The sequence below is a fragment of the Rhinopithecus roxellana genome, chromosome 14 (genome assembly GCF_007565055.1).
Source record: "Rhinopithecus roxellana isolate Shanxi Qingling chromosome 14, ASM756505v1, whole genome shotgun sequence".
Classification (NCBI taxonomy): Eukaryota; Metazoa; Chordata; class Mammalia; order Primates; family Cercopithecidae; genus Rhinopithecus; species Rhinopithecus roxellana.
This window is the reverse complement of record NC_044562.1, coordinates 51,847,484-51,873,394: the sequence shown is the minus strand read 5'-3', so window position 1 is coordinate 51,873,394 and position 25,911 is coordinate 51,847,484. Positions and strand designations below refer to the sequence as shown.

Below are 25,911 nucleotides of genomic sequence, written 5' to 3'. Positions count from 1 at the left end.
AAATTTTCTCCCATTCTATAGGTTGCCTGTTCACTCTGATGGTAGTTTCTTTTGCTGTGCAAAAGCTCTTTAGTTTAATTAGATCCCATTTGTCAATTTTGGCTTTTGCTGCCGTTGCTTTTGGTGTTTTAGACATGAAGTCCTTGCCCATGCCTATGTCCTGAATGGTACTACCTAGATTTTCTTCTAGGGTTTTTATGGTATTAGGTCTAACATTTAAGTCTCTAATCCATCTTGAATTAATCTTCGTATAAGGGGTAAGGAAAGGATCCAGTTTCAGCTTTCTACTTATGGCTAGCCAATTTTCCCAGCACCATTTATTAAATAGGGAATCCTTTCCCCATTTCTTGTTTCTCTCAGGTTTGTCAAAGATCAGATGGCTGTAGATGTGCGGTATTATTTCTGAGGACTCTGTTCTGTTCCATTGGTCTATATCTCTGTTTTGGTACCAGTACCATGCTGTTTTGGTTACTGTAGCCTTGTAGTATAGTTTGAAGTCAGGTAGCGTGACGCCTCCAGCTTTGTCCTTTTGACTTAGGATTGTCTTGGCAATGCGGGCTCTTTTTTGGTTCCATATGAACTTTAAAGCAGTTTTCTCCAATTCTGTGAAGAAACTCATTGGTAGCTTGATGGGGATGGCATTGAATCTATAAATAACCTTGGGGAGTATGGCCATTTTCACGATATTGATTCTTCCTATCCATGAGCATGGTATGTTCTTCCATTTGTTTGTGTCCTCTTTGATTTCACTGAGCAGTGGTTTGTAGTTCTCCTTGAAGAGGTCCTTTACATCCCTTGTAAGCTGGATTCCTAGGTATTTTATTCTCTTTGAAGCAATTGTGAATGGAAGTTCATTCCTGATTTGGCTCTCTGCTTGTCTGTTGCTGGTGTATAAGAATGCTTGTGATTTTTGCACATTAATTTTGTATCCTGAGACTTTGCTGAAGTTGCTTATCAGCTTAAGGAGATTTTGGGCTGAGACGATGGGGTTTTCTAAATATACAATCATGTCATCTGCAAACAGGGACAATTTGACTTCTTCTTTTCCTAACTGGATACCCTTGATTTCTTTCTCTTGCCTGATTGCCCTAGCCAGAACTTCCAACACTATGTTGAATAGGAGTGGTGAGAGAGGGCATCCCTGTCTTGTGCCAGTTTTCAAAGGGAATTTTTCCAGTTTTTGCCCATTCAGTATGATATTAGCTGTGGGTTTGTCATAAATAGCTCTTATTATTTTGAGGTACGTTCCATCAATACCGAATTTATTGAGCGTTTTTAGCATGAAGGGCTGTTGAATTTTGTCAAAAGCCTTTTCTGCATCTATTGAGATGATCATGTGGTTCTTGTCTTTGGTTCTGTTTATATGCTGGATTACGTTTATTGATTTGCGAATGTTGAACCAGCCTTGCATCCCAGGGATGAAGCCCACTTGATCATGGTGGATAAGCTTTTTGATGTGCTGCTGAATCCGGTTTGCCAGTATTTTATTGAGGATTTTTGCATCAATGTTCATCAGGGATATTGGTCTAAAATTCTCTTTTTTGTTGTGTCTCTGCCAGGCTTTGGTATCAGGATGATGTTGGCCTCATAAAATGAGTTAGGGAGGATTCCCTCTTTTTCTATTGATTGGAATAGTTTCAGAAGGAATGGTACCAGCTCCTCCTTGTACCTCTGGTAGAATTCAGCTGTGAATCCATCTGGTCCTGGACTTTTTTTGGTGGGTAGGCTATTAATTGTTGCCTCAATTTCAGAGCCTGCTATTGGTCTATTCAGGGATTCAACTTCTTCCTGGTTTAGCCTTGGGAGAGTGTAAGTGTCCAGGAAATTATCCATTTCTTCTAGATTTTCTAGTTGATTTGCGTAGAGGCGTTTATAGTATTCTCTGATGGTAGTTTGTATTTCTGTGTTAAATATGAGCAATACTCACTAGAATGACATACATTTCATAAATAACAAATGAAAAGTACCTTCACATATCAAGTGCTTATTAAATGGTAACTATCATGATTATCCCTTAGCCATGGCCCTGATCTATCACCTGCTACAGACCCTTAAATATTTCAGGGTCCTTGGGCAGTAACTACCTGTGATACAGGGTGGACTAAATGAAGACGTTAATTTTTTCCCGAAAAGATCGTGTTAAATTAGCATGCAGTGTCTTCTGTACTACCAACTTAGTTTCTCATAAACTGTTTAAATAAATGATCTACACCTACTGCTCTCTCTATCACTATCCAGTGTTCATAAACGGCTCCTTTTCTTCCATTCTTTTAAAGGTGGGGCTTAAATGTTACCAAAAAAAGCATCAACACCATGGCCTTTGTTCACTCCCACAGAAACTTTTCACAAAATTCAGGGACTGCAAAATCCACTAGGAGGAAATTGGGGGCTCTGCTAGAAGCCAATCCACCCACTTTGCAGAGAGAAAACTGATTCTCAGTATGGTGAAGCGATTTGTTCCACCAGCTAGTGGCTGAGCAGGGACCCAGTAAAGCTCACCAGAGCCACAGGTCTTCTTCCTCCACAGTAGCTTCTTGGGCTCCAGCTTCATTATTGGTCACTTGCTGCTCCGAAACTCTCCATTCTTTCTTCATTCTCCTATAATTCCTCTCTCTCCTAATAATGCTGGGCATTTCCCTTGATTCATTTTTCAGTTCTCTTCCCTTCTCCTTTTACATGCTCTTCCTTAAAATCGAATCCTTTTTCCCCTTCAACTAGCACCTTCCTCAATGTCTCCTAATTCTCACTTCAGTTCCACTCCTAGACTGTGAATAGCCTGCTAGAAATTTCTACCTGAATGGAATAATGACTTCAATGATTAATCTCAAATATTGGATACAAACTTAATTAGATAGCCGATTAAATAAGGCCCAAGCCTCCTGAGGAAATTTAATGTTATTTGTTATTTGACAAATATTTATCTAGCACCTATTAGGTAGGAGGTACTGTGCAAACTATTGGAGATAAAATATGTACAAACCGAGTCTCCATTCTGTGAATACAGAACATACATTCTAGTGGAGAGGGCAGACACTATGCAGATTGTAATAGTAAATGTATAGCTAAAAACCATGAAAAAGGCTTCAAACAAGTTACAGGTGCTATGAAATAACCACATGCTTACTTCCTGATGGGTCTTTGGATGCCTGTTTGCTGACTCTTCCATTCATAGCAACTGAATGAATGGAAGGATCACTGGGTATATCATAGGCATAAGGGAAATCAAAATGTCTTTTTATTCATGAACCTCCAGTCTCATTGATCTCATTCAAGTGCAGTGGTCAGAAACATTAAAATTATATGTACCATATGGTCTATTAGTAAAAAATATGAATGCAAATTAAATGTGATGTTTCTTCTTTCATGATAAAGACATTTATATCACATAGTTTATATAGCCAATTCATAATAAATAGTAAGAATAATAATTTTAATATAAAGAGCTCAAAATCAAATGTGTTCTACTGCTTTTTTTCCATCTTCAGAGTAGGTATTTTATAAGATGTCTTCTAAAAATGGTTTATAAATGCATACTTTATAGAAAAATGTATTAAAACTTTCAAGAAAATTGTATAATGAACAGTTCAACTAATTTACTGTTTTAAAATGCATGCACAGGCCAGACATGGTGGCTCATGCTTGTAATCCCAGCACTTTGGGAGGCTGAGACGAGAGGATCACTTAAGCCCAGGAGTTCAAGAACAGCTTGGGCAACATAATGGCACCCTGTTTCTACAATTAAAAATATTTTTTTTTAATTAGCCAGGCATAGTGGTGCACACCTGTAGTCCCAGCTACTTGAGAGGCTGAGGCACGAGGATCAATTTGCCTAGGAAGTCAAGGTTGCAGTGAGTCATGATCATGCTGCTGCACCCCAGGCTGGGTAACAGAGTAAGACCTTATCTCAAAATAAATAAATAAATAAAAGAAAATGTACCTACGGTTTGAAACTATGAATGAACATTTATTAGAGTGTGACTTATTTTAAAGTAAATATGCATATTGTATGAATTCTTTCCAACTATAACAATAACAAGCAATCTAAATATTTAATGTGAGAGTGTCTCTAATATACATATAACAATTGTAGTACAATTAACAAATGGCTGTGTTATAGAAAAATACAGCTGGGCTCACATGATCAGTGTCATTCTGTGCAAAGAATTTCTGTCTCAAACTCAACCTCATCAAGATAATATAATTACTTTCATTAGCAATGTAGAATAATAAAACTTGGAAGATATCTGGGTAAACATAGAAGACTGAAAAATTAATGTCTTCCCATCAAGCTTTAAATGTTCTCCACAGTTATTATTTTTTGACAGATTTCCATTGACAGGACACAGAAAAGAAGTACCATCCATTCCCTTTGAGCCTATCCACGCCACACTAAGGCCATTTACAAAGCGTCTCCTCAATGTCACTCTAACACCACCATAAGGTTTTCCCTGGAGCTTCATTTGTAATTGGTTAATTTGGGAAGTTTGTGCCTTCTCCCAAACAGAATCTGCTCCAGTTTTTTCCCTAACTTTTTACTAAGGTGTAACATTCATACTGAAAACTACACAAATAATAATTTTCATAAATTAAACACATCCATGTAAGTAGAAGCCAGATCGAAGAAACAGAGTGTTTGTTGCCAACACCCTAGAAGTACTTTTCACGTTCATTTTAAGTGGTTCCAAGGATAACCACTGTCCTACATTAGTGTTGTATACTCTGGTTTTTCTTCAGATTATATAAATCTTTCACTTTTCACTATATTAGTGTTGTCTGTTGCTGAACCCTAAAGAAATGGACTCACACAATATATTTTTTGTCTGCCTCCTTCCATTCAGTATTGTGTTTGTAATATTTGCACACACTGTTTCATGTATTTTTGGTCCCTCCTTTCTCACTGATGTATAGCATGCCACACAATTTACTTATCTATTCTACTGTTGATGAACATTTGGGTGGTATTTTTGTTTGAGGTTATTATGAATAGTGCCTCTAAGAACATGGTTGTACATGTCTTTGATGACAATGGGGTAGGTATTTACTTCTGTTTGGCTTGGAATTTCTGGATATACCTATGTTCACCTCTAGGAGATACTACAAACAGTTTTTCAAGTTGTACCTCCTTTCAGTCCCATTGACCATGTACGAGAGTTCCAATTGCTCTAAATCAATGGTTCTCAATAGGTCATAATTATGCAAATGTCCAGGAACATTTGGCAATCCCTGGGGACATTTTTGGTCTTTACAACTAAAAGGATGCTACTGGAATCTTGTAGGTAGAGACCAGTGATGCTGCTCAACATCTTACAATGCACAAAACGGCCCCAACAACATGCCTGTAATCCCAGCATTTTGGGAGGCTGAGGTGGGCAGATCACAAGGTCAGGAGTTCAAGACCAGCTTGGCCAACATAGCGAAACCTCATCTCTACTAAAAATACAAAAATTACCAAGGTGTGGTGGCATGTGCCTGTAATCCCAGCTACTCGGGAGGCTGAGGCAGGAGAATTGCTTGAACCTGGGAGGTGGAGATTGCAGTGGAACAAGACTGCACCATTGCACTCCAGCCTGGGCAATGGAGTGAGACTCCATCTCAAAAAAAAAAAAAAAAAAAAAAGTGAAGTCGAGAAATTCTGCTTTAAACTCTCACCAACCTGGGTAAATTTTTGACTTCTATATTTAGCCATTTCAGCAGGCATATAAATGTATTGCATTGTGGTTTCAATTTGCACTTCCCTGACAACTAAATATAATCATTTTGAAGGCTGAGACTTGTTTCTTAGACAGCTATCTAAATTTTTACTTTCCCAAAATGACTACTCCCTAAACAGTAGAGAATTCTGTTTATTCATTGAATATCTGACTCTAGAGCATAGTTGCTGAAATCAAGTGGACCTGGCTTTGACTCCAAATTCTTCTACCCAGCAAATTTATTTTAGCTCACTGAAATTCAGTTTCTTTACCCATAATATGGGGATACTAATGCCCACGCTTCAGTATTACTTTGTAATTAGATATAATATAGGTAAGATCCCTGGCACATAGTGGATGCTCAATGGCTATTACTGCCATGGGCTATAAGAACAAGAGGCACAAATAAATTAGACTAGAAACAGCATGGGATTGAGAGTTGATGTGTGTTCTAGTCCTGACTCTATCACTAACTACCTGTGAGGACTTAGTCAAAATATTTAATGTCTTAGAGTTTTTCATTTATCTATGAAATAAGACAGTTACACTAGATACAAGGTCTTTCTTACTTGATTATTCTATAATTCTATGGATACGACAAGGTCTTAGCCATCAAGTTTACACTGAGAAGGGGAAATAGGACATGCTTTAAATAATGACACAAATTTCTGAGAAATATACTCAGAAATTCAGAGCTACAACTAAAGTACTACTGCCATGACAAGTTCGAAGGCATAAAAGCTTATTCTGGTTGGAAGAATCAGGGAGCCCTTCATAAAGACAGTGGCATTTGAACTAGGACTTGAAGCATCACCAAGGACAGAGACCAGTTCAGACAAAACAGAGAGAAGCATAAAAGCAGACAAAGCAGAGTAGACTAAGGTTCAGGAAGGGAAGCATAAGACAGGTCCTAGGAGCAATAAGTCACCCAGAATGACTGTAGCATGAGTTGTGGAAGTAGGAAAGAGATGGAATAGATGGAGAGTAGGTATAAAGTGCTTGCAATCTCAGAAGAATCCATGTTTCACTTGGTAGAAAATAAAGGGCCATTGCAAATTACAAAAAGGAGTGACATAACCATGACAAAGTTTAAAGATTAATCTGCTAACTTGAGAACCAAGGAACTGTGGAAGAGGGGCTGAAGATTAGAAGATTAATTTTTAAATTATCATAAAATTTTAAATGGGAGCCTAGGGGGCTTTGAAGTGGAGAAGAATGAAGAAAAGAGTAGAGAAAGAAATTTTCTAAGGACATAAATGAAAGGACTTGATAATTGTTTTGTTATGAATGATAAGAAGTAGAGAAGCATGAAAAATAACAGAGATTTGAAATCTAAATGACAAGGGGATTAAAAGTACAGGGAAGTGTTTTATGTTTTCCTTAATAGCCATCAACAAAAAGGCTGAAAGCAGCTAGGCTAAGCTGTTCCTCTAAGCAATATTTCTTAAACAACAATTTACTGAAGACTTTCATATGTTTATAGATATTTGGCACCAAGAAAGTTCCACTGTCAATTTAGGAAACACTAAATATCATATCTTTGCCTTAAATATTTAGATTTAACATAAACATTATAAAGTTCTGGGAAATCCTCTTGTAACCCTGTGTCTGCCTGTATGTGTCTGTGTGTTTATGTTTGTGTGCGTATACGTGTGTGTGATAAATCTATTAAATCTCATGGCACACTAGTGTTACAAGGGACAAGGTTTGGAGAGATATTCACACACCTGCTTCTGAACTTATTATTATTGTTATTATACATGCATTATAAATCTCTTTCAGATAGATTAGTATTGGGTATCAGGAGGTCATCAGGTGGACATGCTTAAGAAATGTAAAGAAATGTGAGTTGTCACTCAGAATAAAGTTGAGATCTGCACATGTAAATTTGAGGATCACCTAACAGAAGACAACTGAGATTACGAGAAGAGGTGTATTCACAAAGGACTGAAGAAGTTAATGGGAAGACATGGAAGCAGAGGACGATTCCCGGTCTGCATTTTGAAGATAAATGAATGGAAGGAAGAGACTGAATTGTAACCAGATGGAGTAGATAAGAGGAAATTATTTTAGAGTGGATAGAATGAACATCTGCAAGTAACTCAATAAGTTATGAAGATGTCACCTAAGCATTATAGTCTGAGTCTTAAATGTGGAATTCCAAACCCCCCCAGGGGTCTCATTCTTTAAGGGAAAACCCAGAAACAACATCTACCTAGGAGTCCTAAGGTCACTATCTGCTCAGATAAAACTCACAGATCTAAGGTGGCCTTCAATGTCCTAATGTTTGTTTACAGAGGTAGGTAAAACTCCTCAGGATAAAATAGTAACTTGGCATAACCGCTTGTTTTCTGGATATGTAGCAAGTTGTTCTCACATAGAAAATAGTAGGCATTCTGGTTTCTGTCAAGGGAGAAAGGATGAAAGAAAAGAGAGGGTAGTGGGAAGGGGCAGCATCATATTGTTATCTAGGCATCTAAATGAGGAAAAAAGAAAAATTCAAGTGAAGGTCCTTTATTAGCTCAGTGTTGACATTGCTTCCATTAAATGGATGAGTGAGCTAAATTCCAACTGAGCTAATAGGGAGAGTGGGAAATGATGTGTTGGTAGGCAGGAAGAAGGATAAAGCAGAACAAATTATCCAGATTAAACACACGGATCAAAATTTTTCAACTTTAGAAGCTCAAATTCTATATCAATTTGTCTACAAGCTGGTACAGAATAATTGAAAAGAAATTTTATGTAATGTTTAGCTCAGTGGTCATTTGGTACAACTGTTCAGCTCCTTAGAAGACTCGGAAAGTATTTTCCATTTTTTAAGTAAGCACCAATTTGGGATAGATTATTATTGAAGTAAATATCATGAAATAATAGTTCTACACTAGAGATGGAAGCATTTTTTTTAAAAAATCTGTCTTTACCACTCTGTCCCACATAAAAGATATTGCCTTCAGTAAAGACTTTCTAAATATTTCATTCCTAAAAGAGAGAAAATAGCCTTCTGAGGGCTTTGTATCGTTTGCCTAGCCAACTGTGGAATACGTTTTCTCTTTAGAAAATAAATTTTTGGTATATTTCAGAAAATTACAATAAGTAAAATATTTTAAAATAACAAAACATGCAAGCTTCATAGCACCCATGAATGGTCTCAAATACATTAAAATAAAAGACAATTACAACAATGAATTTTTAGCATTTTGGATACTAGGAAACTGATGGAAAACAATGTCTGAAAATATAGATTAATAGGATGGCTCAAAATATATTTTAATCATTTCTATTAATGAAATCATAATGAAATCAAGTTTTAGTCTTGTATAACCTAGAAGCCATATCCTTCAAGATCTACATCTTTCTGCTGCCTAGGAAAATGTTATTTATATTATGATAGCAACAAATCTCTTCTGTTTAGAAACACTTTCAAAGCAACTGCCTGAACTTTCTTTTTTTCCCTCCTGTCTTTACTTCTTCTAGGCAGTTCTTTATGTCCTAAATGTTCTAGAAAGTGTATCATATGTGATATGTCAAATCTATATTTGTGTAGTCATCACAGTAAATCATATGACACAGAAAACACATAATTTACTTATCTCAACTTTTTTCTCTCTCCATGTCTAGAAAAGAAAACTTGCATGGAAATCATGGGTATTAAATAACCCTAAGTAGCTAAAAACAATGTTCAAGGACATTCACATCACTTCCTTGGCTACTAAGAATGGGTTATACCTCAAAGAAGAACCATATGGCTGCCCTGACATACACACCAAGTTCTCCTAACATATTTGTTACAAAAATGAAATCTGTAATGGCAAGCCACACTTAATCTGCTTGTTCTTAATGTCAGTGTCCTGTGTCTCTTTCTCTAACTTCCTGTGACCATTTGAACTTCAATTTCTTCATCTATGAAATGAGGAGCTATTCAGTTTCATTTTACAGGGCAAATGTGTGAGCAAATAGTATAACAGCTGTATAAAATTAAAAATATAAACTAAATATGGGATTCTACACACCTGCAAACTATCATTATTCAACAAGGCGTTATTTGTAGATTTTGAACTGTCTATTTCTCGCTAAGTGTGAATTTCAGGGCAATGATTTTTTTAAATATCTCTTCAGGATGAAGCAAGGGAAAAGGTACAAAGGCGAGGTAAAATGCTGCCAAATGGGTGTACAGTGACACCTGGGTGTGATAATCCACACATAACTTCCATCTGTTATTTCTTAATTTACACTCAGCTGTTTCAATAATGTGACATTGTTCATCCTCTCCCAATCTTTTCAAAATATTTATTCTTCCTTTTTTTAAACTCACATCACCACAGTTATGTAATAAAACATTAACTATTCCCTCAACTATGCAACATTTTTTGCCTGACTTCTCTAAGAGATGAAAAATGTTAACTACGGAGAAGTTTCTTGAGGACAGGCTATCTTCCAGAAAATATAAATAAGAAAATAAATAATTAAAGGAGGAGAAAAGACTAGCTGAAGCACAGTGAGTTTCAGAAAAATAAAGAAGGCATGTTTTGGAGAAATTTAGGAACACTAAAATATCTTTCTTTGGAACACTACTTTCTGGGGGATATTAATAAGCATTATACATAATTGAGTGTTTAGGAAAATACTAGAGTGAATGAGTTTTACTACACAACTTCTAATATGCTTTGTAAATCTCTGAGAGGGAAACGAGTGTGACTGGAAGTAATTCCCAAACTTATTTGATGCTTTTGTTCAGAGTATCTCAGGGGAATGGTGTCCTAAGACAAAATTGCATTTTGGAAATGCTGAGCTCAAGAGTTCAGTTCATCGGATTTGTCAGTTTCAACATCATGCCACATAGGTGACAATACACAGTCACAAAATAGACTGTGTATGGCCCTGGACTCTCTAGCCCAAACCAAACTGAGCCACGCATCCCTCCACATGTAGATGCTCAGCACTTGGATGGCCAGTGAAGAATTCTCCCTATTCCTGAACCTTTCCCAAACATTTTACGCACTTTCAGATTCCCATACCTTAGCTGATGCTATACCACTTTGCTAATCTTCTTTCCTTCTTCCAGTTGCCTGTCAGAATCCTATTGACCCTTCAGTGTTCACCTGCAAGTGTTTTCCCCCTTCTGTCACTGTACTTTATGTGTGCTTCTCTTTAGGTCTGTGGTTTTTCAGTGTGGCTTAGGGAATTTAAGAAAAACACTGATTCCTGGGTCTCACCCAGTGATTTTGATATAGTAGGTCTGAAATACCACCTGAGTTTTGGGATTTTTTTAAATTCCCCAGTGAGTGCAAGACACAGCCAATATTGAAAACCACTGCTTTGAAGTTCACAGTAGTTTCTCTCTGTTTTATATCCTAAAAAAGCATTGAAGATTTTTTAGGGGAGAAATTTATCCCTCCTCATATTCAGAAGTTCACTGTACCCAACAGAGATTTTTCATGAAAAATGAAAGAAAAACATGGCTTATATTTCTAATTATGACGTTGATCTTATCAAAATGTTTTACAAATTATTTTGTCTTTCCATTCCTAGTGTATATAAATTATATCATTAAGGAAATGGGTCCCAAATCTAGCAACGAATCAGCATAAACTGGAGAGCTTGTAGAAATACATCAAACCTTTCTACCCCCAGACCTACCAAATCAAAATCTCTGGTCACAAATGCAAAAGTTTGTTGTGTTTTGTTTTTGTTTTATAAACTGCAAGTCTAATGTCAATTTTAAAAAAAATCATTTTGTGAATCACTGTTTCAAAATAAATGTTATATAATTTGCAGGTTTTACAAAAATATTTACCTATTATAGTGGTGTTTAGGAGGGTTCAATGATAGAAACGTTATCATAAATCTATCCCATAAAAAAATTTTAAGATAATAAATTTAACTCCCAAGAGAATATACATTATGGCTAGAATTCAAATTAGATTCAAATGCATAAGGAAGCTTTGTTTCATTATTACTATTTCCAAAGCCTCCTTTCCATGTCATAGTTTTAGTGTATTTGGAATGGAATTGCCCAAAATTATGTAATTAATTATGTTCAGCTTCTATTAAAATAACTACTTTCATCAAGTCGGCTAGCATGACACTTGGTAAAAATCAATTATTGAAAAAGAACTGGGAAAATGTGGGCAGTCATTATGGGTGTAATAGCTCATGTTTTAGGCAATTAGGTGAACATTTTTCCCTTTTAACTTTTTAAAACTTCTTAAACCAGGAATCTCAGGCATGCTATAACCCCGGAGTCAAGTGAGCCATGTTTGACCCTTGGGTCACATGAGAGTCATCTGCACTACACTGCTTTGTTCATATATATATTTTTCCTAACCTCACCAGTCACTTACACCACTTAACAACATGAAATAAAGATCATACTATGTGCTTTCTCTTCAACGGTGGAATGGACTGCAGATAGAGTAAGGGAAAGAAGAATCAAAAAAGGTATAAGTGTTTTAAGAGCAGAATAATCGCATTAACTGGAGCAAATGTAAATGCTTCCTTATATCTACACCCTTTGGTTATGCCCTCCCACACCAACGCTGGGCTTGGCCATGTGGCTTTTTTGTTTTTTCAATGGGACAGTAACAAAATTCAATCAAACTTAATCAGAACCTTGAAAAACTTCGTGTTTCCTCTTCCTCTTAAGCTGGCCCACAGAAAACGCACCATCTGGCCACAGGCGCATGGAAAAGCCCCACTGACATCAACCAAGCCTGGCACAAATCAGCAGAAACATTCAACTGACCCACAGGCGCACATCATTTTAAGCCACTAAGCTTTGGGAAGATTTACAAACAGCAATTGCTGATACAATTGTCTTCAATGTTTAAAGAGCTAACCTATGGAAGAGAGAGTTTAAATCCTTCTTCTTCCAGTTCCACCAAAAAAGAGAAAAAACATTGTACTGACAGGAAGACAGATTTCAATTTAAGAAAATATTTTCTAACAAGTTAAGTTCAAACTTGAAATGCCTATAGGCACTGAATTTCCTGATACTGGAATAATTAAAGGTGGTGCTAATACAAATGCATTTTATTCATTCAAGAATTATATAATTCAACTATTCCTTTAATGCTACAAAATTATATAGAAGTTATCAGTATAGTTATGCTGTAAGGTATATTCATTCTTTTTTTTTTTTTTTTTTTTTTTTTTGAGACGGAGTCTCACTCTGTTGCCCAGGCTGGAGTGCAGTGGCATGATCTCACTGCAACCTCCGCCTCCCAGATTCAAGCAATTCTCCTGCCTCAGCCTCCCAAGTAGCTGGGACTATAGGTACCTGCCACCACACCCAGCTAATATGATTTTCTCATTCTTTAATAAGGATAAGAAACAAGAACCAAGTACTCATCCTCCTAGTATACCTCTTGAATGTAACTGCCAGAATTTTCAGCTAAGCTCTACTGGCCATTTGTCCCCCTAACAATGGAGAGAAGACCACTGTGTGGACCTAACAAAACAAACTCTTCATTCTATCATTCATTCATTTCAAGGGGCACCAGCTAGCAGTCTGCAGCTAGATCCTGTTTAGTGTTTTAGTGTTTTTAAAAATGTCAAACTAAATGCCTTTTGTTTTGCACCTACTACGTTCCCACCATATCCTACTTCACACATTTACAATACCAGTGTGGTCCCTGTAGGTATTTAAGTTGAAGAATTAGGTGAATGCTTACTTATAAAATACGTTCTACTAAAAGTTATGAGAAATACAAAGATGAATTCAGTATTGATTCTAGCCTCAGGGATCTTATAGTTTCGTAGGGGAGCTGATCCCCTTACTTAATTAATTATAATAGAATCATAATGATTATAATAGAATTATACTAGAATTAATTAATACTAATTAATTACTTAATTATAATGGAATGAGAGAGATGCACAGCAGAAGACGTGCGGCTAAAATGCCACTGCGCTGTTAGAAATAACTGGATGCAGCTGGACTGGGCAGTTAACCCAATGGGTCCAAAAATTAGCAAGAGTCTCTTTTTTTCTGTTTCCTCTTTTGTTTTGTTTTGTTTTTTCCACAGAGACATCACTGCTGGAATAGATAGAAGTCGTTGGCATCTTTGTTAGTGATCTCTAACAAACAGGTGGGCCCAGATCATCACATATCCCTATTTTCATCCAAATTTAATTTAATGATATAATTTAATAGTGACTTGACCAGGTGGGGATTTTCTTTTCCTACCTCAGTTAGAACTGACATAACTGCCACTTTTATATGATGAAGATACAGCCCTACTGTTTTTCATCACCATTGGTTTCTAATCAATTTGTTCCAAGCTCTCTGATCCTTAAAAAAGTCAAATTAAGTATTAATATTTTAAGGCTAAAGTGATGGTTTTCATAATCAAAGCACATAACTTTTCAAGCCTATAAGCAGCTGGTTAATACATATACAATTAATATTTAAATATCTGTTCTGGTTTAATGTAAAAACTCTTCTAAAAATAATATCCTAAAATCCTAAAGGCAGGGGACACCAAAACACTAAACGTGGATGCCAACTTGACCCAGAACTAACGCTTCTACATAACAAAAAGTAAGGCTTCAGTGCAGCTGGCTTGGCTATTACAAAGATGATAAATCTGGAAGTATTATCATCTATTCCTTCAAATGCACTGGAACTTGCCCCGTACACTTCCAGCAGCTCCAACTCAGGAAATGTTGAATTTTCCTTAATTATAGCTCGTGTCCAAGTGGCCATAATCAAATACATAAATAAACTGAAGCTTTCCCATGAGAACTAACTGTCAAAACTACATTATGTCCAGTCACAGAACTGAGGAGACTAGGTTCAAAAATACTACAGATTTCTTTAAATTTATTCCATCTCTACATACCTACAGGTTGTCTTTTAAACAAGTATCCACCAGTATGACTGTTTTTTTTTTTCATTGTTTTTACCTAAACACTATGTGAAATAGGCTGACTACTATAAATGTAAAATTTTCCAGATAGTATAAAATCATTAATAATCCCAGGAAATTGTTTTACTCTGCATAATCTTAATTTTCCTTCTTTTGCTCATTCCAAATCTCTGAAAAGCCATTTCTAAATCTTACCAATGTCTAAGATAAATGTACATGTCATCAAGCTGCTCTAGCTGAGAAAATGACATTTGGGTAGCTCCAGAGTGGGAGACACCTCCCCACATTTCAATCGTACCCTTTTCCTGACTCTACCCAAAATTATTAATTGTAGATTTAATACTGTCTCATGGAGTTATCCAAAAGATTACATGCATATAGCTTGCCTAAAAATACACCAAGTTTTCTATGAATTTTCCCTCTTGGTGTTAATATCAATACTTGCTACTGTTGCTGATAATTATGATGCTAGCTTACTGGAGATAATTTAAATTGTGCTGACTGTGGGTGAAATAATACCAGCAGGAATAAATGCCTGACATTAAATTTACTGCCTGCTATTAAAATGTATAACAAATCATAGTTTATCTATTAGTGATGACCACTTAAAAATTAGAGCTACTTTTATCACAACTGGAAAAATAACAAGGCACTGTAATGTCTGAAATTTTCTTTCATGGTAAACATTATCTGCCTTACATTCAAATGTGTTTATCTTTTTTGCTTTGATCTTTGGAATACATTTCAAAAATCAGTTAAGTCACTAATAGCAATAGGTATTAACCATAGCCATTAGGTCCACAAACAAAATTAGGATGTGCTTTTCTTTTTCTAGGCTTTCTTATTTCATCCCACTGCTTTCTCCATTATTATATGAAGAAAATACGCCTGCCAAATACACACTCAGAATTCCTCTGCTAACAGATACTTGTGAAAATAAAGCTTCTGAGAAGACATAAAGAGAAGAAACCGTGTGGTCTAAATGCTGTGAGATCCCAATATGATGTTCACTAGTCTGGAAACCTGGCTGTCTTTAGTATCTTTGATCCTGGATGTATAGACTTGTTCTCAATTACAGGCCTAATAAGGAACTATCTGCATGATTTTGTTTGTGGCTTTTCAGTTACATTTCTAATGGAAAATTACCACAAAAGTGACCTAACCACTTTTGAACCATGAAAGAGCTTCAAAAGGTTGTCGGCTCCAAATAACAGTAAAGTTTAACATGTAAGAATCATTTCAATTTACTTTTTAAATTCATTTTTTCACTGCCTACTTCTAGAAAGAATTTGGAGAAACAAATGGGGAAAATGCACATATAATAGAATTTGATAAAACAAAATATCAAGTAAGAGAAAATAATTATAACAAAAGCCCAGGCTTAAATGCTTTGAGGCAGTGAAATTCAGACAAATACTTTATTGGTGCAATTTTATTAGAAGAAACAGATTTTTCTTGGTATTATAGTCTAAGGTTGATTTATCACATGGGAATACAGAAAGTTTACTAATCAAGATGAGTATGCTATAAGGTGTAAATGTCTTCAACAATTATTTTACTAAGTTACACAAAGATCCTTCATTTGAATGTGTTACATCATTTAATATTAAAATGCAAATTAATGAATATAGTCATATAAAGAGATAAATTATTATAATTACCAGAGATAAAGATCTCTGGGAATATAGAAACAAAGGTTTTCAAAAGCCTAAAGGAATGTATCTATATGAGGTCTCATATATGAAGTGTTGATTCATATCTTGGATTTTAAAAATATATGTACAGTAATTTGTTACATGCTGAGGAACTTAGTAGTATTGATTGAAAACATATTAACATACTTTTGTGATTGTGTTTTCTTTCCAGAAAATTATAAAACTCAAAGTGTTTCTCTTGAGGAAAAGGAGCATCGTGTTTTCTCAACACCAGTCTGAGCTGGAAGAGCCTGTGCAGGCAGAATCACAGTGTGCCTAAAAGGCACTCACTGTGCACATATGCTCAGGGCTGGATAGTCTCATTGATGCCACACTTCCACATGATAGCCATAAAGGAGATAATATAAACTCCTGCCTTGGCCATGAAAGAAACTTAGCCTGTGTTCCTTGCCTCATTGACATGATATGAAAATATATATCTAAAATTTCCAAGGAAATTTTTAAAAAAATAGATTTGATAACCTACCTACAGGAAATGATTTGGAATCTTTACTGTAGGAGCCCCAGACATTCTTAAAGGCAGGATCTAAATGATATGCAAGATTCCTCCCAAGCCTCCTAATATCGTAGCCAGCTAAAAAATTTCAGTGTTCACCATCTACTCCAAAACCTCTCAGTAACTTTTTCCACTTGATGGGTGACTCTTACTTTCCGAAATTTAGGATGACTGCGCTGATAAAAACTTATTTTAATTAAATCTTGAAAATTAAATTGGGAAAAAAAAAAACTCTTGCTCTCATATCTTTCCAGTCACTTAGGTGTTTAGAATGAGTCATTCCTGAAATCTGTCACTTTCATTTCAATCTCCGAGGATGTTATCACCTCCTTTATGGCACCCATCGCTTGCCTGTACCACATTTATCTAGGTATATCCTCAATGATATGTCATGTGAGGTCCTGTAAGTTTTTTTTCCCCCATATTTGAACTCTCAAGCACCATGGACTCAGAAGTGGACACTGGTAGTCAATCAGTGAAGGCCAGGTGACGAGAATTAAAGCTGGAGCTTCAATTATAGGAGAATTAACCTGTATATAGAAATTTGAAACTATGTCGATGAGCCAAATATTTCAAAAAAAATCCTAGATTAATCTGTCTTTTTTCTTTTCTTTTAAGTTGGGGTCTCACTCTATAGCCCAATATGGAGTGCAGTGGTGCAATCTCTGCTCACTGCAACCTCCGCCTCCAGGACTCAAGCGATTCTCATGCCTCAGTCTCCCAAGTAGCTGGGACTATAGGTGCACACTACCACACCTGGCTAATTTTTTGTATTTTATTAGAGACAGGGTTTCACCGCGTTACCCAGGATGGTCTTGAACTCCTGAACTCAGGTGATCCACTCACCCTGGCCTCCCAAAGTGCTGGGATTACAAGCATGATTATGAATATTTGGCCATGGCACCTGGTCAAATATTTCTTAATGACTGAAATTTTAAATGAATTACTTTTAAACAGCCAAGACACCATTTTCATAAAATGTCCATTAAGCTTACAACTGGCCCCACTAGCACACATAAAATACACTGGCACAGATTTGCCTGTAAAGTGGATTGAGATCTAGTGTGCAAGGCCCCTAGGAAGTAGGGTGCAGTTACAAGTACATATTGAGAAGGAAAGTTCTAGTACATGAGTCTCTGAAAAGTCAGTCTTGAGAAAGACGTCTCAATGTGAGAGGCCAGACAGCCCAGGGAAAGCCTCAGAGAACAAGGTGCCTAAGAAAGGAAGCTGACAAAGAAAATGAAGTGAGGCATGAGATAAGAAGCAATGCATCAAAAGCAAGCTTAACTCACTGCCAGCTTCCCTAAAAGTACAACTAGCTATTGGGAAGTCTGTGTTATGGAAATCAGCTCCAAACTTTCTCTGTGCAATTAAGCCTAGTTATTTGAATCTTTTAAGATATTCTTCATCTCCCTTTTCCCTCATCACAATCATACCCTGGTAAAAGCATTACCAACTGTCAATGTGCCAGATGACCAGTAAACCCTGCTCCCACATATAGTTTTAATCTGTTGTCAGTCAAAGACCCATTTCTAGACTCACTTGTAACAATTCCCTGGTGAAAGTATGAGAGCACCAGGATCATGAAGCAAATCACTTGAATTTGACAAATTTCATTCTAATTATCTGGGCAAAGAATCTCAGCTTCCACAAAGTTCTATTCCTTACATAAATAAGCACAGACGTGCAGTTAAGTGGCAATCCACCTGCCCGTAGCACCTAAGCATGTAATTAACTAATTAGGAAGAAATGAGGATTTGGCATAAATCAGTGGCGAAAACCACCTGCTTCAATCCCCACAGCTCTCCAAAGGGATAATACAATAAAGATGATGGCTAGGTGGATCTGATTTTATCCAACACAACCTTGCCTTTCCAAACCACTGCAAGTGCCCTCACTGTTGTTGTGCCTCACTGGTGTTGAGTTTAGAATCATCTGGGCAACTATCATGCCTTTTTGAAGTTGCACATGCACTTGGGAAAATATAGATACTACATGCAATTGGAAGAACTTTTCAGGAAATATGGTAGGTGAATATATTTTGGGGGTCATTTTAGATTTTTGGTTATTTACCAACATCATTGCATAAGACTTATGAAAACATATTTAAGTAGATGGGGATTATAATACTAAATCCATGTATGTGAATTTAAATATAATTTATGTTCAAAGGAAGACTTTAAAACAGATTTAAGCTAACATCTTGTTTTAAGCATTACAAAAGTATAATGTTGCTATTAATAATTCAGTACTAATGTTTAATCAATACATAAAAATGGCCACATTTTATATAATTATATTCCTCGAGGTCTACTCATTCATTATGTAGAAACCACAGAGAAATTTTGCTCATACGTTTTATCATCCTGTATTTAATTCCAGACCAAAACCAGTGGTTGCAACTTGACTTTAACATTGCTAACATGTAGTATCTCTGCTTTATTTATAATATTGTTTTGTGTAAAGAACAAAACTGATATATAACTGACTTTCTTAAAAATCTTCTGTTTTAAGGGGCAAAAATTAATGTTCTATTTCTAGATACTTTTAAATTACTAATTTTTTATTATAAATTCTAAAGTACATAATAGATAACTCAAGAATCCAGAATTAAAGAGTCAATGAAGAAACGGCTGCTTTCTTAGAGAAAGGGTGTACCTCCCTCCAAAATTAAACTTTAGCTCAATCCATTACACTGTATCTACATTTCGCCTGGTCATAGATTCCACCACAGTGTAAAATTTTTCCTATTACCCTGTTGTTTCTTTAACTGCTGGTCTGATATTCCTGAACAAGCTGTAAAATGTGTACTCTAATAAAGTAGCTATCAAGTTCAAATTTATCTCCTGACACTTAACTCCAGAAAGGTGTAGTATTCACAGCACTGAAACACTGCTCTTGCCTGTAATCAGTTGAAAGAACTAAGCACAACGTTTCCTATTTAGAGGGCTGTGCAACAGCCCACAGAAACAGCTACAGATTGCATAACGTTTCCAAAGTTTTTCCAGTACTATGTCATTTATGTGCTTGAATAGTTAAGATGTTTTTTAAATGTATTTTCAGGAGTTGATAAGAGTTTGTACACAAAGTTTCAGAAAATGAAAAATAAAAAGGCTCCCTCGGTATGCCTGAAGTTAAACTTTAAGCACTCTTGATCGCTCTTGATTAGTGGCAGAAACCCCAAATTAAGGATGAAGGGAGAAACTATTGTTCCTGACAGCCCTAGAGCCACCTGGGATGCAGCATTACTTACCTAAAGATGGGTCTTTGGAGATGTTTCTTCCTGATTGTGACATGGTCATCCATTTAAAGGTGAAGGTTTAACTTCTTCCTGGAAACCACTCCAGAAACTCCAGAGAGGAAATGTGGACGCTTATTCTGATCTATTGTGCTGCAAGGAGCCCAGAAAGAAAAAGTAGTTTCCTCTTTCTCTTTTTGGGTGCTGGGAGAAAACTTCCCTGCTCTCTGCCAGCTGAGCAGTGTGTCCATAGAGGCCACATAAGACAGGCACTTTGGGGCACTCCCCCACAGAGCAGGGTGTGCAAAAACCACCAAGAGTCACGTTGATCCAGGCAAGAGAAGTGCACGGGACCCTCCGAAACAGAACAAAACTAACAGAAAACTTCCTGCCCCAGTGTCATCCAGGTAGAAACGCCCTAAGTTATTGCAGCCATGAGAGCTCTCCTTCCACATGCTGGTCAAGCTCCGAAAGGCTAAGTCCCTCCCTGTCTTTAAAACAGACTGTTCTGAGGCTCAACTTTTTTTCTTCAAAATAAAAGTTGTACAGCTGGTTCAGCAGCCCCATGTGAGTACCCTCTGAAAGTTTGTTCTCTTAAAATAAGAACTGTATACAAATTAATGAAGAAAGATAGGCTGGGGTTGCATGGCTGGCTCTGCTTCAGATTATAATTATTTTACAATCTTGCTTGCATTCACGCTGCCTGAAGTGTGAAGACGACTCATCATTTTTAGCACTTATAATCTAATAGCCTCCTCTTGGCTGAAGTTGAAGATGCCATATCAACTGATAGAAGCCCATGTGAAGCTGACCAGAGCTTCAAAAGTTAGAAAAACAAAAAATGCTCATTTCTACTGGTGACATTATACCCAGATGTCTGTACCCAAATGTGGCATTCCAACTAAAAGGAAATATCTCTTGCAAAAAAGAGATGGAAACACACACACACAGCCACATGCTTTTTTAACAAAAAGTCCCTCCAAAGTGCCCGGGAGCCTATGGTTTATATATTATATGATGAAATTTGGATTTATAAAAGTAAAAGGAAAGCAAAGCAGGTATAAAAGAATTTGTGAACAACTGAAAATAAATGATATTAAAAATTGTTTTCTTTTAGAAGACAGATTTACACTGCGGGAACTCTTATTCTAGTTCCAGATAAAGGGAATGCTCGTATTTTAATGTAACTTATTTTGGAGACCTTCCTGTATCTGAATTACTAACAAAGTTCCTGTTCAGTCAATAATGTCATAAGATTCCAGATCAGAGATTTGTAATAAACTAGATCATTTCAAAGCATGATTAGAATGTTTTAAATATATGCGTGTAATAAGAGGGGGAAAATGAGTAACGTGCATGCCTTTAGTTGAATGATCCATAAAAATAAAGATCAAATGTCACGAAGGAGGATACAATCTGTAGTTATTGGCACTCTCCAAATACTTCCAGGGAGAAAGATCACCTTTTTATTTTCCTCCCTGAGGAGAGATAAGGAAGGAGAAGAGAATTATAAGGGAATCATGGATTTTATTGAGCCGTTCTAATCCAAACTAGGAAATGTAATCAGTCTGAGAGCATTAAACTAAAAATAAAATAAATGGGTTCTAGTCCTAGTTCTATTGTAAATATGCCGGGCCATTGAGGGCAAATTTCTTGACCTGTCTGAGCCCATTTTCTTGTTTGTAAAATGAAATTAAAATATTAATTGAATTCTATATTTCCTTCCAGCTTTAATGGTACTATCATGTTATTTCTAAATACGATTAGTCTGCTTCTTGCCAAGAAACTGTCATAGAAGTTATGACGCCTGATACTTAAAAAACTACACTTATTATGTACCGTTATAAATAAATAAGGAAGCTATAAATAAAAGGATGATTTTATATTATATATAACATATTTATACAGATATTACATAGTTATATAGTGACATCTATGCCACTGTTCTCTTTACGATCAATAAGTATCCAATGATAAATTCACATGTGTGCTATATAGCAGTTAAATACACAGACCATCTATAAACAAACTTAGATGCAGACCTTTGAAGCAGATGCTTTATTATTACCATATGCTTTGGCTTTCTTTGTATTTAGGAAAGCACATAAGTAATAACACATTGGACAGGTCTTCTGGAAGGGTTTTTGCATTTGTGGGTAGCATTCAATTTCTGTAGTCATGGTTTACCTATATTACCATTAATATAGCATAAATATTCCTCCTGAGGGACAATTCAAGAAAATAATTAGCCCATCAACTTTTAAAAATTAACTTTCATTTTGTCTTCTTTTGAATTGGAAATGTGAGACAATTTCTACATGAACACAATGGAGGGAACTCAAGACAAATACTAATAAACATCTAGCCAAGGTACAGTTCAAACAGCAAGCAAGTATGAAATATAACTTGAAGCCCAAAGGTTTGATTACCAGCTAAAGAATCTGAAAGTTGTTAATCATAGGAAATCCATAACATACTTCATTACCTTAGGTTTATATTCTTTTTTTTTTTTTTTTTTCTGTGATTACGTTAGAAAGTTTAGATTCACTTTATGGAAAGCACTATATTTAAAACCAATCTTAGACCCTATAGAGCATTCAGATGACACCAGTACATTAAATATTCACTGGCCACAAATAAAAATACGTATGTCTTAAATGTTTTTATTAGCTTTTTCTCAAAGAACATTTAAATTTAACATTGGAAAAAAGTTGACTTTATCAACTTATTCAACTTTAATGTAGTATTCAATAAGACAGAAAGATTTCATGATTATTAATTAAATTACAAAAACATATTCCCTACATTAACACAACTGTAGTGTGCAAAATACTAAAATATATGCATAAATAAAAAGGCCAAGTCTCTTATACAACAGACTATAATTCATTACGAATAATTTTTTTCCTGAGGGGGGGTCAGAAAAGGTGTTTTTATTTTTCCCGTTGTGGAAAAACAAAGTCAGGCTGACTTTGTCTAACACGTTCACACACATACCCTACCCAACTCAGTGCTGTTAGAAACTGTCCTAACTGGTGCTCAATACATATGCTAATTTGCTAAAACACTCAGCTGAAACACACCAAGAATTCCATCTAACCAACTCATTTTGTGTGACAAAATGCATAGATTAACCCATGTAACCTTTCCAATCAAAAGGACCCTAAGAGTGTCGTGGTATTTTCCATTAAGCATCATGGACAAAAGGTAAGCTTTTCTTTTCCTAATTTCCTTCATTGTTATTGTCTGGCTGTGTTTGTAATACGCAAGTGCCAAAGCATGCAATGGCAGAAAGGTCATTTGATATTATGCCATCACAAGCACTGGAAAATGCATGGGTCTGCAGGTTCTCAGTTTAACAACGTAAGTCTAGTCAAATAGCACGTGAGACCACATGTGTGTTCTTTTTGTTAAACAACATTTAGTTCAACACAATGTTACAAGTTATATATTTTAATGAGCTTTAAATTAAGTGCAGGAGGGAAAAGAAAATGCAAGAAAGAAAGGATTAGATGGCATTTTAGGTTTTATCATGACACATATATGATATTATCTTAATTAAAAAAAAAAACACAACACTGCTTCTTTTACTCTTCCTTCTCTACCATTCACCAAAATTAAAGCTAGCCTTGTGTATGATTAGAGTACCTCACACACCTAAATTCCAGTTTAGTTGTTGCCAATCTTTTCTCTTTTTTTGACATATCATACATGAAAGATGAAGTGTACATGTGATCCTCTCCCAGGAAAGTTCCAAGGTCTTGCTAAAATCATGAAAAGCAAAACATGGGCATTAAATGCAAACACTACTATAGTTTTCATTTGTCATAACTAGAAATATCACATCAATAAAGCGGAACACCACTTGGTCAACTATACCATGAGATAAATGGCAGGGTGTAAATTCTTCCTCATAAACTAACCATAACTCTACCCCTTTACCTCTAGAAGAAAAACTACTGCATATAAGTGAGTGAGAGTAGAATCATTTTTGAAATAACTTAAATCTGACTTATCCTTCCAAGGTAAGTCATTCACAACTTTCAGCATTTTGTTCATTCTTTACAACACATTTCTTGCTACAAGTTTTACAACTGACTAAGAAGTAGTAGATACATGATAGAGCTGGGATTTGAACTAAGATGTCTCATTCCTGAGCCCAAGCTTTTACTCCTTACAGTAGACTGTCATCTTGGCAAGCACTCTGTCTCTGGGGTCACTCAGGATCTTTCTGGGCTGTGTTTAACATTCTATTGGGAGAAGAAATAACTAACCACTCTAGAGAGTTTCTGTTCTTCTTCTAACCGCCTGACCTACTCAAGTGTCATAACATCACCAATTATGTTCCCAATACCTATAAACACCAGCCCTAGAAACACTTCCAAAGGGCCCTGATTCACTTGATACCATGGTGAATTGAACAGGCTTATAGATTATCTCCTGCTAAGATATGAATGAAAGTTCTGTTCTATTATAAAGATCCCTAGACTAAAGTCAAAGAACATATATTTAAACCCCAGCTTTAGCGGCAAGTTTCCCTTCAACTCCCTAGTCAGTTTCCTCACTAGTCAAACTAAGAAGTTGGACCAGATGACCTCTAAGATCCTTTCCAGCTCTAAAATTCTGTGACTCTCTGACTAACCCTATGATAAAATGTCAAGTTCTTTAAATTTAGTGTCCAAGCAAGAATAAACTCTGTAGTCATTTTTAACTTTCCTTAACCACAACAAGGTCATGCATACCACCGGAATACTTTTCATCTCCATTGTCGTAGGATTAAAAATACAGCACATTACTCAAATGTGAAAATAAGTTACAGCATCTTTTTTTTTTAATTGAGCTGTTGCTTTTTGTTGTTGTTGTTTTCCTTGTAGCTTCAACCAGGAACTACCCTCACTAAGCTCTGGAAAGTCAGGGATTAATGTCTGTTGTATTCCCTGTACGTGGTATATAAAACACGCTCACTGGTTACTTGTTAAGTGAATGAATACATGAACAAAGTGATCATTAATGCTATCTCATCATCTTTTTATATAAATACATATTCTTTTTCTAAAAACTCAGTCATATCTGTTAAATGTGTAATCTTTCATATTTCCTCCAGCCCATTGTTTTTCTTCAAGGAGACACCTGAGTTTATAAGGAAGTGGGTTTCTATGACCTTGAGGTGGCAGGAAAGAGGTGGTCTCAGCTCCAAACCTGCAGGTCCCTGATCTCCTTTGTGTCCTCTGGTCTCTGCAACTATGTCCCTTGTCTGTCTTGTCACTTGGTTTCCTGCACACATCTACAGCTAAAATTCATGGCTTCTCTGATCAATTGCCTCAGTTTGGGAACCTTAGTCATTTGTCATGGGGCCTTGAGTCAATCTCAGCCTTCCTTGCTGCTTCAATATCCTCTAAGTCTCATCCACACCCTCCACTTGGATCTCTATTGAGGCTATCAAACTTTTGGCATCTGTCTAGGACCCCCTAGCCTCTTGCTGTGGTCATGGTCAGGCTCATGACAGATAGACTGCCCCATCTCAGCTAGCTTTTGACATCCTCACAGGGCTAACAGAACTTCCTGAGCCTCCATCCCACACAGGTACTGAGGAAGACTTAGGATTGGCCACACCATACCTCCATTTTTACTCTGTCATAGCTAACTCACTAAATCACGGCAAAATCCACTCTGCTTTAGCTTTTCACTTTCAACCAAACCTGCTCCTCCTCTGGGATTTCAGCTTTTAGGAAAGAAGTCAAAATACTTTGACCATTTGCACAAAACACCTTCTACTGGGGGTTCCCTTTTCTATAATTCATCAGGGCAGAAGGGATGCTTTCCCTATCCTATGAGGCAGAAAATATCTTAATTTATCTCTTGCATGCCTTTCATCCATCTATAACAGACCCAATGTTCAAGTCTA

At 36.2% G+C, this 25,911-nt stretch overlaps 1 protein-coding gene across 5 annotated transcripts in view; it reads right to left on the bottom strand.

Moving 5' to 3' along the window:
* Nucleotides 1-25,911, bottom strand: part of PDE1A (phosphodiesterase 1A) — a 601,081-nt gene that overhangs the window by 286,594 nt on the left and 288,576 nt on the right. For 2 of the 5 annotated variants that reach the window (XM_010368694.2, XM_010368696.2), the window contains exon 1: nucleotides 20,022-20,492. The exons of the other annotated variants lie outside the window; for them this stretch is intronic. In XM_010368694.2, the coding sequence (XP_010366996.1) occupies nucleotides 20,022-20,074 (53 nt within the window). In that variant the 5' untranslated portion in view covers nucleotides 20,075-20,492. Of the gene's footprint in view, nucleotides 1-20,021; nucleotides 20,493-25,911 lie in introns of those variants that run through there. 5 annotated transcript variants of the gene reach the window in all.